The sequence below is a fragment of the Peromyscus californicus genome, unplaced genomic scaffold (assembly GCF_007827085.1).
Source record: "Peromyscus californicus insignis strain IS unplaced genomic scaffold, ASM782708v3 Scaffold_7__1_contigs__length_154581171, whole genome shotgun sequence".
In the NCBI taxonomy this organism is placed as follows: domain Eukaryota; kingdom Metazoa; phylum Chordata; class Mammalia; order Rodentia; family Cricetidae; genus Peromyscus; species Peromyscus californicus.
Genome location: NW_026294595.1, coordinates 153,565,357 through 153,578,618, shown reverse-complemented (window position 1 = coordinate 153,578,618; position 13,262 = coordinate 153,565,357). Strand labels below are relative to the sequence as shown.

The 13,262-nt window shown below is 48.5% G+C and overlaps 1 protein-coding gene across 1 annotated transcript in view; it reads right to left on the bottom strand.

Moving 5' to 3' along the window:
* Col20a1 (collagen type XX alpha 1 chain) overlaps positions 1-12,054 on the bottom strand; it is a 39,721-nt gene extending 27,667 nt beyond the window's left edge. Inside the window, exons 1-6 of the mRNA XM_052723955.1 lie at positions 9,686-12,054; positions 7,117-7,227; positions 2,638-2,781; positions 2,237-2,392; positions 864-1,022; positions 249-368 (exon numbers count right to left, since the gene is read on the bottom strand). Coding sequence (XP_052579915.1) covers positions 249-368; positions 864-1,022; positions 2,237-2,392; positions 2,638-2,781; positions 7,117-7,227; positions 9,686-9,764 — 769 coding nt within the window. The 5' untranslated portion in view covers positions 9,765-12,054. The remainder of the gene's footprint in view (positions 1-248; positions 369-863; positions 1,023-2,236; positions 2,393-2,637; positions 2,782-7,116; positions 7,228-9,685) is intronic.
* Positions 12,055-13,262: the final 1,208 nt, after the last annotated feature.

Sequence of the window (13,262 nt, the reverse complement as noted above, 5' to 3'; positions counted from 1 at the left end):
ACTGTCCAGCTGAGTGGGACCCTGACAGAAGCTGCCTGTGACCAGTGCAGACACTTGCCCTCAACAAGATGCCGAAAGTTCTCCACTTTTGCTAAATGTTGGGGCGGGTGGTGGAGGTCGAGTTTGCTCCCTGAAGTGTGAAGTGGGCTTAGCACCCACCCATCACACAAATGTTCACGGGTGGAAGGGGCATAAAAGGAGGTTGGCCAGAGGCTTCAGAACAGCCAAACCCCAAGGCCCAGGCATACCTGTGAACGTGTTTCCTCCCCTATAGCGGAGGCTGTGTACTGCAGCCAGCACCTGCTCCTTGGTGCGGAAGGACTTCAGGTCCCACTCGGTCTGGGGGTCTCCACTGTACTGAGTCAGACCTGGGGGTGGACTCTGGTTGCTGGGCTGAGGGTTTTTCGTTTTGTTTTGTTTTTTAGTCTCTTTATATTTTGCAGCACCAGGGGGCTAGCATGCTAGGCAAGTGTGCTACTGTATCCTCAATGCCAGGGCTGTTTAAAGACCATATCTACAGAGTTGCCTGCTCTGGGTACAGCCTTTGGGGATCCCACTCCCAGGAAAAGACACATTTTCAGGGCCCAAGGCTTTCATAGGGGTATCATCAGAGGGGCTGACTGGGAGCCAATCATTCCTGCAGACTCTAACAGCAGCCCTGGTTCACAGGGAAAGGGAATCAGACACATGATCCGATCCAGACAAACCATCAGCCAGGTTTCTCAACTCTCTTGGCCGGCTTATGGACTCTGGGAGGCGATAGCATTTCCCATCCTATTATGAGGGCAGCTACTCCCCTTCTGCTGGTGAGGACTTAAGAGGTCCAATCTCCCGCAAGGCAAGGCAAAGGAGGTGGTACCCACCTACTTGGACTTTATCTGGTCCTATTTCAAAAGGTGTGATGATGCTGGCCAGGAAGTCTTTGACCTGCTGGAAGTGGCTGTGGCCGATGCTCCAGGACCCATCCACCAGAAAGATTATATCAGTAGGAGTTGGGGGTGTGCAGCAGAACTGGGTGTCAGCTGTGGCAGGTAAGGATGGGTGAGACTTGGCCTCCCCAGGACACCTGAGGTATTGTAGACCTGACTGAAGTCCTCAAAATATCCTTCCCTGGGATCTTAGGGGTAAGGGTTTCCAAGGACTTTGTGTCTCACCAGATTTAGAAAAGCCCTCATGCATCCTAGTTTGGGGTTTCAGCTCTTCTAAGTCCCCTCAGAGAGGGCTGATCACAGTCTCAGGTCTAGGGGTCACCTATGCCTTCCAAGGCCCCTGGCAGCACTATGTCTGTACCTGCAAATTTAGTCCCTGGGCTGATCAGGCTCCAGCACCTACATTTCCAGGCCCAGTTGCCTGTAGGTGGGCACCAGTCATGGGCAGGAGTGTTAGCACCACAGATAGTCCAAACTGGGTAAATTGGCAGGAAGATCAGGAAGGGCTAGTAGCAACCAGAAACTACTTCTGTGGCCTCAGGATCTTCCATCTTTATAGATAAAATGCTCCCTGGAGCCCCTTTCAATTTGACACAAACTGCACCTGGCAGGCCTTATAAGATTTCTAAACACAGCCAGGTAGGTGATTCCTCTGTGGCTTCTGATCCTCAGTCTAAAAGGGGAGGGAGGCCCAGGCATGCCTGTAAGGCCCTCAATAGTACAGTAACATTGTAGTAGAAGACCCAATCCATAACAACACAATAGAGCACAGGGCCTGGCCAGGAGGAAGTAATACCCAAGTCTGAGGACAGAAGCCCTCCCACAGCTCTGTGTTTGGTGGAGAAAGTAGTGTCCTCCTGATATAAGGGGGGACAGGTGAGAAGATACCCTCACTGCATCTGACCCCACAGTACAGAGCAGTAGTCACCTTACCTAGCTTCTCTCGCTTTCCCACAGAGTCTGCAATGTGGCTCTGCCTCTCCAGGTCTGTGGTTGGCTGAGCAGGGTCCTGTACTCCAAGGCCCTGCTTGAGTTTCCTCTGATCCTTATTGGCCACTCCTGGAGGCAGGAGGAGGGGTCACAGCTGCTATCATGCACCTCCCAGACCTAAGCTAGGGCTCTGGGGTACCTGGCCCATGTACCCGAGATTGTGAGTCCAGGAATATGACTGATAAGCCTAAATCAAAGCTAGAGCACGTGCATGGTCAAATACAAACAAGAATTTCTGGCCATATGACGAGAGTCACAAGAAGCTTCAGAAGGCTCTCCTCACCCCCAGGATTTACTCTCACTCCACTCTGACCCACCAAGAATGGGCCTGTCTCTGCTTGAGGTGAAGGCAATACTGGACTCAGGTGTTTTCTCAGGGTCTGAGGCCCCCAGAGGGAAGGAGGTGGGTTCCAGGGTGGGTTCCACCAGTCTCCGACTGCCTCTGCTCAGAGAGTGGCTCTTCAGATCCTCAACTGCAGAGAAAGGAGGGACTGACTGTCAGGACACCAGCCCAGAGTGGGAGCAGGGGCTTGGGGTTTGGGGGTTATGGACTTCCCGGACCTGCCCACCTCATGGGAGGTGAGCAGCGATGTCAGGAACAGGAAACAAGACCCAAGTACCTCACAGGCAAAATGCCTCAGGTCACAAGCCCAGGCCATGAGCTCCCAACCCAGAGGCCTTCCACTCACATCCACCTCCTGTGTGCAGGAGGACTTACTCACAAACTCCCTTCGTGCCAGAAGGACAGGCCCAGAGTCAGTGAGCTCGAAGATCTGCAAGGTGTAGCCCTTGGAAGGGCTCAGGCCACCCACGGTGGCCTTGGGCGTCTTGGTGGTTAATATCAGCTCCTGCTCCAAGTCCCCTAGGTGGAGGTGGAGAATTGTTGAGGCTGCCAAATTTACAATACATGTGTGCATACATGTGGGTCGATGTGTATGCATGCTGACATGTGTTTACTGTACATGTTTGTGCATAGACATTTGCATATGTACTATATATGGTATGCAAATGTGTATATGTGGATGTGAGTGGATGTTTATATGTGTGTGTTTTGCATGTTCACATATATATGGAATGTATGAATGTGTGTGCTGCATGTGTGCATGAATCCTAAGGTAATAGTCTTGTATTCATGTACATGTGGCTAGGTGTATGTACATTGCATTGTGCATTGCATGAATGTAGGTACACAAATGTGCATGTGTGTATGTATGAGTTATGCATATCCTTCATGCATGTGTACCATATAGGTATATATGTACATGCCTATGTGTACATATGGGTGTGTGAATTGGGTGCCTTGAATGTATGTGTACCATACACCTATCCTTATGTATGCACTTGTGTACATGGATTATGTACATAATGTAAGAAATCATCCAAACTAATCCCTCTTGAGGTTAGGGAAGAGAACAGATGAGGGTTGGATTGGAGAGCCAGGAATGGGAAAGGAAAGAAGTTTTGTCAGGGAAGAAGTTTCTTCTTCAAAACCTCTGCAGCGGAGCCTGTCCTGTGGGGGAAGGTCCACTTTTCCTGCTCTGGAATGCTGTCATCTAAAGATAGGGATGGATCCCAGTATTAAAAATCACAGCCAGGCCTGGTGGTGCATGCCTTTAATTCTACCCATTGAGAGGCAGAGACAGGCAGATCTCTGTGAGTTCAAGGCTAGTGTTGTCTACATAGCAAATTCCAGGCTGGCCAGGGCTATACAATGAGACCTTGTCTTAAAAAAAAAAAGTCATACTATTCCAAAGAGAACTATGTGGGGGCAGGTGGGGTAGAGCTGAAAGAAGTGACCTCATAATGGAGCTGGGAGGTATAACAAAACTTATGGACATACTCACAGAGCCTCTGGGTCTCAAACACCAGGGAATAAAAACACTTCCCACCTGGGAGGAATACAACAAGGTTTTCAAAAAGTGGGCAGTCCCCAGACCTGTACCCAGTCCCACAGTAGGCAGTGGCCAGACAGGGAGGCATGGGCTAACATGCTTCTGTAGTTTATAATAATATGTTATAACAGAAGATGGGTTCCAGCTGGCTGTGGTGGCACAGGCCTGAAGTCCAAGCATTCAGGGGGCTGAGGCAGAAGAATTGATGAGTTTAAGTCTAGCCTGAACTATGGAATGAGACCCTATCTCAATTAAAAAAAAAAAAAAAAAAAAAGCCGGGCGGTGGTGGCGCACGCCTTTAATCCCAGCACTCAGGAGGCAGAGCCAGGCGGATCTCTGTGAGTTTGAGGCCAGCCTGGACTACCAAGTGAGTTCCAGGAAAGGCGCAAAGCTACACAGAGAAACCCTGTCTCGAAAAACCAAAAAAAAAAAAAAAAGAAAAGAAAAACAAACTAGGATATGAGCCCACCTTTATAGATGTAGACTAACGACCAACTACCATATTGAAAACATGTTATGAGATTTAATATATCTACAGAATTAGGATTCACGAAGCAGAATAGATAGACAGAGATGTGATGTTCGGTGGCTGCAGCATCACCCCTGAAAAGTGACACAGCTATCAGGCTTGCTCGTTTATAAGGATGTGTGCTGCTGTGTCTAAGGTGGTCACCAGAAAATGAGGGGATAAGTGAGTAACTACAGAGTTCGTGAAGACATGAACTCTTCATCCTACACCTGCCAGCCAACCTTAACTTTACAGTAACAGTAAGCACTGTGGACAGCCATCTGCCATACAATAGAAACACCCATACCACTAGTAACAATCTTCACTAGCAAATACAGCCCAACCTGAACCTGACCAAACTTCAGGATCCAACTACCAATCTGCAGGAGACACAGGGGAGAGAGGGACAAGTCATACAACTTCTCAAAGATGCCATTGCTAGACAAGGACACGGGGATCTGGCTTCTACTACAAGTAAATACCAAGGGGAAAAGAGAGAGGAAAAATTATGTGAGGCACAGGACTAGTAAGATGTATATCTCAGCCTAGTGTGCGGTGCATGAACACTTGGCAATCTCAGTATTCAGGAGGCTGAGGCGAGGGAATTGTGAGCTCAAGGCCAAGCTAGTCTACACAGAAAGACCCCATTTCGGGGGAGGGGGAAGAAGTGTATACTCGTTTGGGGTCCTAATTAAGACTGCTCAATTGTAGAAGGTATTTATTGGATGAGCTGCAAAGTTGTGGTTTTAATGTGGAGGCATACCAATAGCACTTGTGCTGTGTTTGAGTCCTTCCTTCTTCAAGGTGAACAAATACAGATAGACTTATACAATGTCTCAGCTTTGCTTTAAGATAATGCAGCACAGGTGTGTGACAAGAAGGGAAACAAAGCTGGGCGCCACATTACCTGTGGAGCTTAGTGACGAACACCAGGCTCCATCACACTCTGCTGCCTTCCAGGTGTTTAAATTTTTCCATAAAAATCTTAGACCCAAAGAAGAAGAGAATAAAAGTATATAAAAAGAAAAAAATTGGAAGAGTATAGATTTAAAGCCAAATAAATCAATTACTTTGTTAAATAAAAATAGATAAAATGTTTCAACTAAAAGACAAAGATGGGGTTGGAAAGATGGCAAGCAGTTAAGCGCATGTGCTACTCTTGTAGAGGATGAAGTTCAGTTCCTAGACTATGTTGGGTAGCTTACAGCTGCCTGTAACTCCAGACCCAGGAGCATCTGTCTCCTCTGGCTTTTGAGGGCACCTGCACTCATGTGCACGTGTGCATGCATGCGTGCACGCGCGCACACACACACATATAATTTAAAAAGATCGATTGTCTCACTGGCTAAAAAGAATGCTCTGTCGCTATCCATTTAGAAGATTTTCTAAATAAAAAAGAAAACAAATTGGAAGAGTATAGATTTAAACTCAAATCAATTACTTTGCTATTGATTTTATTAGTATTGTGTTATCTCTTTTATTAGTATTTTATATCTTTTGGCTTTGTTGATTCACTTCATTTTATGGTTTTTTTATTTCTATAATTTATTCTCTTTTCTATCATTTCCTTCTAGTCTAGCTGAATTTCTATATAACTTAATATGGATGCTTACATTCTTAGTTTTTCTTTTTTCCTTTTTCAATACTGGGACTCAATCACACCAGGGCCTTACCATATGCTGGACAAGCACTACCGCTGATCTACATTCCCATCCCTGCAATTTTTCTTTAATAACTTATAGAGCTAAAGCTATTCATCTTCCTCTAAGCCACAGGAAAAAAATTAAAGACAGCATCTATGTAGCTCAGGTCAGTCTTGAACAGGGGGATCCTCTTGTCTCAGCCTCCCAAGTATTAGAATATAGATGTAACCTCACCACACACAGCTTGTTTTAAGCCTTTCTTGTGTCATCATGACCCTGTCCCTGTAACTGGAAAGCTAACTGCTCTCTCACATGCTCACTGCATGCAGGATCCAGGCTATTCTTAAAACCCCAGGGAGTCACCACTTCTTCAAAGCATATGTCCTGAGCACCTTGTGTGTGTGCTCATGCTGGATATAGGGAATACAGAGGCCTCTCCAACTGCATCTGCTCCACGTGATTGAGGCTGACAGGGGAAAGAAACATAGGAAATGCAGAAACAGCCCTGCCAGAGAGTGGGAGCCACTGGACGGTGTGAGGAGATGCTAGCTGGAACAGGCTTAGTGACCACTTGCTGGAAAAGTACCATTCCCATTGCTTTCCTTAAGTGGAAAGCCTTGGTCCTGCAGTTGTGAATGAAATGCACTGTCTCTTCTAGTAAAATGTTAAATGAGACAAAGGAGTTCCATCTTTAAAGAAATTTGTAAAAAAAAAAAAAAAAAAAAAAAAAAAAAAAAAAAAAAGGCACATCTGGGAGGAAAAGTCCCTGTCCACCCTTCAGCATTTTCCTAAGATCCAAGTTTGTGTTCAAGGTTGCAAAGGTTGCATCATACTCTCAGAAGTTGTACTCTGTTAATCAACTGTTGTTTTAAGTTAGCCACTCTGTAAGAATGTGAGACCCAGTTCTGATCACACAGAGTACAGTACAACACTTCTTTGGTTAGGAACAAAAATACAGTGGAGCCCCTGACTGGGTGTGCTCACTTACTTGCTTGCTTAAGCTTGGCTATACACCATTCTGCAGAAGTAAGATTCCATGCTTTGCCAAAATACTTTGGACTGCGTGGTCATTTTCTTGAGATCCTAGACCCATTTCTAACAGTCCTAACAGGGAAGAGGAGAGAAAGACTAGCAGGGAGACATGAGCTCCATACCTGCCACAGGTGTCACCTGCACCAAGTAGCCAAGGCCACTTCCCTCTGCTTCCCTCCACTTCATCTGCAGCTGGTCCTCAGGCAGTACTGCCAACCTCAGACGGCCACTTACTGTAAAGACAGGATTGGAAATTGGGGTGCAAGACAGACTTACCAGTGACCAAACAGAGGGAGGCCTCCCCTAAGAGGTTTGAAGGGGCATAGCCCTGGGAGTCTGAAGAGTCTGTGGCCCCACGAAGATCTATGGAGGAAAAATTCTACATCCTTGGGATTATCTATGACAAGGCCACACTGTTAGCTTCAGCAGGAGGCAGTCTAATTCCACCCGAGGGAAAGCCCCTGCTGCAAAGGAGGCTCAGATCAGTACTCAGGGGGGCAGTGTCTACCATGTGATGACAAGAGGTGCAGAGATAAAACAGAAGCTGCTGACCCACTGCCCAGGGTCTTGGAAGCTGCCTTGGGTCTCCTAGTCTCAAGAAAGACTGTAGAAGCAGCTGTGCTTCTGAAGACACTCTCCCCTGACAACTGCCAAAGTCATGCTAGGTTGATGCATCCTTTGTGGGCAGACTGGGTAAAGGACCTCAGCTGGAAATGCGGTGGTGATGGCTGTCTGCTTATGTGCACTCGGCATGTCTGTGTGCACCTGTGCCTATATGTGGGCACGTGTAGGATGCACACCAAGCTTTAGCCCTAGGGATGGCAGTATGACGGTTAGTATTGTCAGCTTGACAGAATCTAAAAATCAGACTTCGAGTACACCTGTGGGGGATTATCTTGATTTTGCTGACTGATGTTAACAATGTGGGAAGACACATTTTAATTGTAGATGGAACTACTCCTTTGGCAGGAGATCCCAGACTACATGACACTGAGATAGTGAGTTGAGCACTAGCAGACATTCACTCCTCTTTGCTTTCTGATGGTGGATGCAATGTGATCAGCTGCTTCAAGCTCCTGGTGACTTCCTTGCCATGAAGAACTATACCTTGACTGGGAGCTAAAATAAGCCCTTTCTCCCTTCAGCTTTTGTCATGGCAACAGGAAAAGAAACAAAGACAGGGTAATCCTGTCATGGGAGAGGGGGGAACCCATGGTCAATGGGGAGAAGGGGCAGCGGGGTCTGTGCGAACCTCCCAGAAAGCTTCCGGACTCTGTGGTGCAGGCAGCTATTTTTGGAAAATGGGGACAGAGGCCTCTTCTAGTCTCCTCAGCATGTGCTGGGGAACAGAGAGATGGGCAAAGACAGAGAGTGTCTGCAATAGACACAATGACCCATTCAGAATGAACTGTTTCCGGATGGGCTTGGCTGTTCTGACAGTGATCTACTGAAAGGCAAGAATGTGTCAGGATAAGGTGGGGGCTCTGACAGGCCAGCTGTGAAAGGGGCCCCCAATTCTGCCCATGAAGAGCCTTCTGTTTCTCCCCTCTTCCTGCAATGTGTTAGAGGCTTTTAGAACTTCCCTCTCAGAGATAGCACAGGCACATGTTCCCCTCCCTAACGTAAGCTGTGCCTCCCAGCTGATTGCTGAACATGTGGACCCTGTCTCTTTGGTTAGTCTCTGAGACCCCAGCCCACCCGAGCCATGCAAAGGGCTGATGAGGAGCAGTGCATTTGTGGGTCTTGCAGAATCACTCTAAGTTGGTCATACTCACAGTAAAGGCTTCCTTCTTATTGAAATCCCAGCCCACAAGCCCACCTTGGGGTTTCTCTGTCTGAACAAAGAGAGCTGAGGGAGAGGGACGTTCCCATGTGGCAGTCACCTCCCTGGATGAGAAGACATGCTGGGAAATGAAGTCTGCTGGGCTCCAGGCCAACCTGAGTTGGAACCCCTGCAGTGCAGTGGATAGTAGTGACAGGAAGAGATGTTCTTAACCTGGGCGAGGCTAGACCTTGATGTAACCCCAGAAACAGATTCAAACCAGTCAGGTGCTATGAGAGCCTTTCCCAGGGAGAGCAGCTGGAGTGGCCAAAGAGGAGGGACCAGATGGAAACTCTTGTCTCAAGACTTGTACAGAGAAGAGGGATGCACCACCTATCTAAGACAGAGCAGGAAGGCCTTTTTGTCTTAGAAAGGAGGAGGCAAGAATCTTGCTTTCTATTAAGCTGTGTGTGTACTGTCTGAAACAACGTTGAAAGGTTTACAGAATAACTAAGCAAAGCATTGATACAGGATTAAATTTGAAGTATGCCAGTAATCTTGAAAAAGCTGAGACCAAAAAAAAGGGGGGGGGGGCGTTGGGGATTTAGCTCAGTGGTAGAGCGCTTGCCTAGCAAGTGCAAGGCCCTGGGTTTGGTCCTCAGCCCTGAAATTAAAAAAAAAAAAAAAAAAAAAAAAAAAAAAAAAAAAAAAAAAAAAAAAAAGCCTCCCCAGGCAAGGCTGAAAGACCACAAGGCCAAAGGTCAAGACAAAAGCTGAGAATGAGGACTCCCCCCTTTGTTCCGACAGCTTGCCTGTTGCTGCTACAGCTCTTACATAGGCATTTAATCTGTGAGGAAATGCCAGTTACAGAAGGTCAAAGGCTTACATCAGGGTTCCTCCTGCAGGCAGTGGGGGCATTGTCTCCTTACCTTGTCCCTGCCCCAGTGCCAAGGTGGCACCCAACAACATCCAGAGGCAGAAGTGGAGGTAGGAGCCTCGGAGGCTCATGGTGAGCAGCCTGTGGGAGGAGAGGCCACAGCCCTTCACTACTAATTCATCTGTCTGCCCCCCTCCCTGACCAGAAAGCTAGTTTCTCCATCCATTCCCATGGACCAGCAGGATGTCTCCACAGACATGTGTGTGCCCAGAGGCCTATGACTTATCATTATGGGGATGGTGACAGAGACTGAGGATCTAAGACCAGCCCTGAAGCCATACTAGGGCATCCCACTGAACAAAGGACCCTTAGCTACACAGCCTCCCTGTGTACTCCAAAGTACCCTCTGCAGGGAACCAATTCTCCCTGAGTAGGGTCCAGTCCAGCACACCTTCCCATGCCCCTTCTGGTGTTTACATCCACAACAGATGTACAGTGGGGATCACCAAGAGTGGCAAGACCTTGAGGCCCCAGAAGCCCCACATGGTGTCTGGGATTGGCTTGGATAGAATCCTACCATTAAGGTCCTCACATTAGGAGGCTTGCCCTCAAGCAAAGGAGACATTTAAGACCAAATTCTGATTAGAGCAGAAGCAGGAGGGCAGGCACATCAGGGACACTGGGGTAGGCATGAGAAGTATTGGGAAACCTTTGAGTTCTCTCAGAAGTTGGGAAACAATGCTTGAGAGGCCAATGGGGTAGAGATCCAAGAGTCCACTGCCCAGGGATGGCGCTTTGGAGGAGGGGGCACACACATGACCCAGTCTAGAATGTGTGGATCTGAGGTGACCAGAGTCCTGAGGAATCCAGATACCCCACCCCACTGAACAAAGGACCTGTAGCCGCACAACTTCCCTGTATACTCAAGGGTACCCTCTGAAAGGAATCCAGCTCTCCCTGAGCAGGGCCCAGACCTGCAGGAAGGCTATAGGCTGATACACCCCAGAGCACTGGTTCTCAACCTGAGTAGTGACCCCAGATGGTTTGAACAGCCCTTTCACAGGGATGGCCTAAGGCCACTGGAATACAGATACTTACAATTCATAACAGTAGCAAAACTAGTTAGAAGTAGCAACAAAAATAATTTTATGGTTGGGGTCACTACAACATGAGGAACTGTATTAAAGGGTCGCAGCATTAGGAAGGTTGAGAACCACTGCTCTAGAGTGGTTATACGTATCCATCTTGGGAATTTAAACTAAGGTCTCAGTGCTATGGACCACTGTTCCATCTGTCTACAGGACCCACATAGATGGCCCTGACCTTCTGGACTCATTCTGAAGCCAGACCCCTCACTACCTCATGGCCAAGGTGGTCACAGTTGGTAAGTCTTCCTCTGCTGGACACCAGTCTTTTTTGTATACCCACAGTTCCAAGTGTCATCTGAGATCTTCACAGGATCCCGAGAACCTGCTCAGGTGTCCAGGCTGAACTTGGTCTACTTGTGAGGTCTCAGCACCTATCCCAATCTTTCCAAAAGGTCAAAGTCACCCTCCAGTATAGCCCTGAATGGATTCTCCAGTGGCTCCCTCACCCACCCATCCAGCCCAGAGGCCATAGATGAGTCACTAACCTGCTGCTCCAGAGATAGTCTTCCTCACTCCCCAATGCCTTTTGATCCTCTTGGCCCAGCTGTGCCCACTGGAAGGCTGGGGTTTATGAAAGGTCCCCTTCCCTAACATCACCACTTGCCCCGCCCTCAAGTCCTTTCTCCTCCCCTTTATCTGCTGCTGCCTGGGGCGTGTTTCCAAGAATGAGATGGTGGTCCCAGCACAAAGGACCCCATTGCATGCTACAACAGGAGTCCCATTAGTAGTCGTAGGGAACAGCAAAAGCCTGTCCCACAGGCTTCTTGAGAATAAAGGCCAGTGTGTGTGGCCCTGGGTGCCAAGTTGGTAGGTGCTGGGCATTAGGAGTCTCTGCCAGTGCACTTGGGGGAAGGACCACTTAGACTCTACCAACCACTAGGGTTTATGATCTCTATTCCCTTCCTTCCTGTTTGCCCTAGAAGCCAGCAAGTGTTTACTAGGAGTAGGCCCATGCCTGGGATTCCCTTGCACTGTCTACCTTCCTAAGCCACTCCAGCCTGAATGGGTTAGGCAAGTTCTGCCCTCAGCAAAGCTCTCCTGATCCATCTTGAATCCCCCATGGTCTAACTCCTATAACTCTTAGCAAGCTGGCCCAGCAGACTAGGCCTGGGACAAAGGGCCCCTGCTCCCACCTGAAGGCATGGCTTGTGAAGCAGCCACTCTAGAGTTCCCATGGGTCCAGCACAACCCCAGCTTTGTTTTCAACTACACATTGGCTTCAACCCACCATATCCTAGCCTGATCAAAGTCCTGCCTCCTTCCCCCCCCCCCCCACCCTAACCCCTAGCTTAGCCCAAGAACCCAGCAGGATTGGAGGTTGTAGAACTGTCAGCCTTTCCTGTCTTACAGGACCCTGTGGGTCTCCCTATTGAGTTGCCCAGATAGGAACTCATACCCAGGGATATGTTCCTTGAAGCTGGATGACTTATATTCCACTTGATCAGAGGTTATTCATGTCTGTGGGAACTGCAATTGCCAGGCACCTCCTGCCTAGGTACTCTTCTCTGAGCTCATCACCTCCCCTGCAGGTTAGGTATGGCTGCCAATTGTTCATAGTAGCCCCTCATACAATACCACCCTGGCCAGGAGACAACCCGAGTTACACATGGCCTTGGACAAACCTGACCAATGACCAATATGTAATCCATGCAAGTGGGGCAGTCTTCTTTCTTGATGCCATGCTGAAAGCTCCTAACTCTGGGACATAGCCCTGTTTCTAGGACCCCAAACAAACCCCCACAACCTGAGATCTAGGCTCACAGTCTCTGCAGACCTTCACCGTGGTCAGATGAAGGAATTCATCCTAGTAATCTCTGGGTATATGTACGTGTGGCCACAGCTCACAGGCATCTTGAAACACCTACGTGCATTTACAAACACCTCAGCACTCCTCTGCACTATGGTCCTCAGGTGGCCCACTCTGAATCTTCTATCTTATGCTGCCTGGTGATGCCCTAGAAGTCCTTAAACCAGCCCAATGTCCTGCTTCCCCTAGCAACGGCATGTGTACCCCATTCCCATACTCTGGGATCCATGCCATAATCCATGCCAACTAAACCAGAACAGAGTGCCCTAGAGTCTGCTCATCTTTCTTCTGGACCACAGCCTGACAGAAGGGGATACCCAGACGGGTGTGATAACACAAGCAGTGATGACTGTGATGAAGTGGCCAGCGGTCACTCAGAATGCTGTCTGAATGGTTTTGCAAAGAGCAAGGCTGACCTAAAGTGCCCTCTTGTCTGGCTGGTGTTTGGGGCTGGAAGTCTGGAGCAAAGCCTGACTTGAGAGACAGATGCCCCTGATGGTCCAGCAGGTCAGCTGCCCCTTTCAAACTAAAGCCCACACTCCCCACAGCTAGCCAGAGGCCAAGACCAATTTCAGCTAAGCACTAACTCCGCCAAGGACACTTGGTGGGAGACCACGCATCAGTATCAGCATACCTCCTGGCCCTTCAGTGCTACCCATGGACAAGTCCCTCTG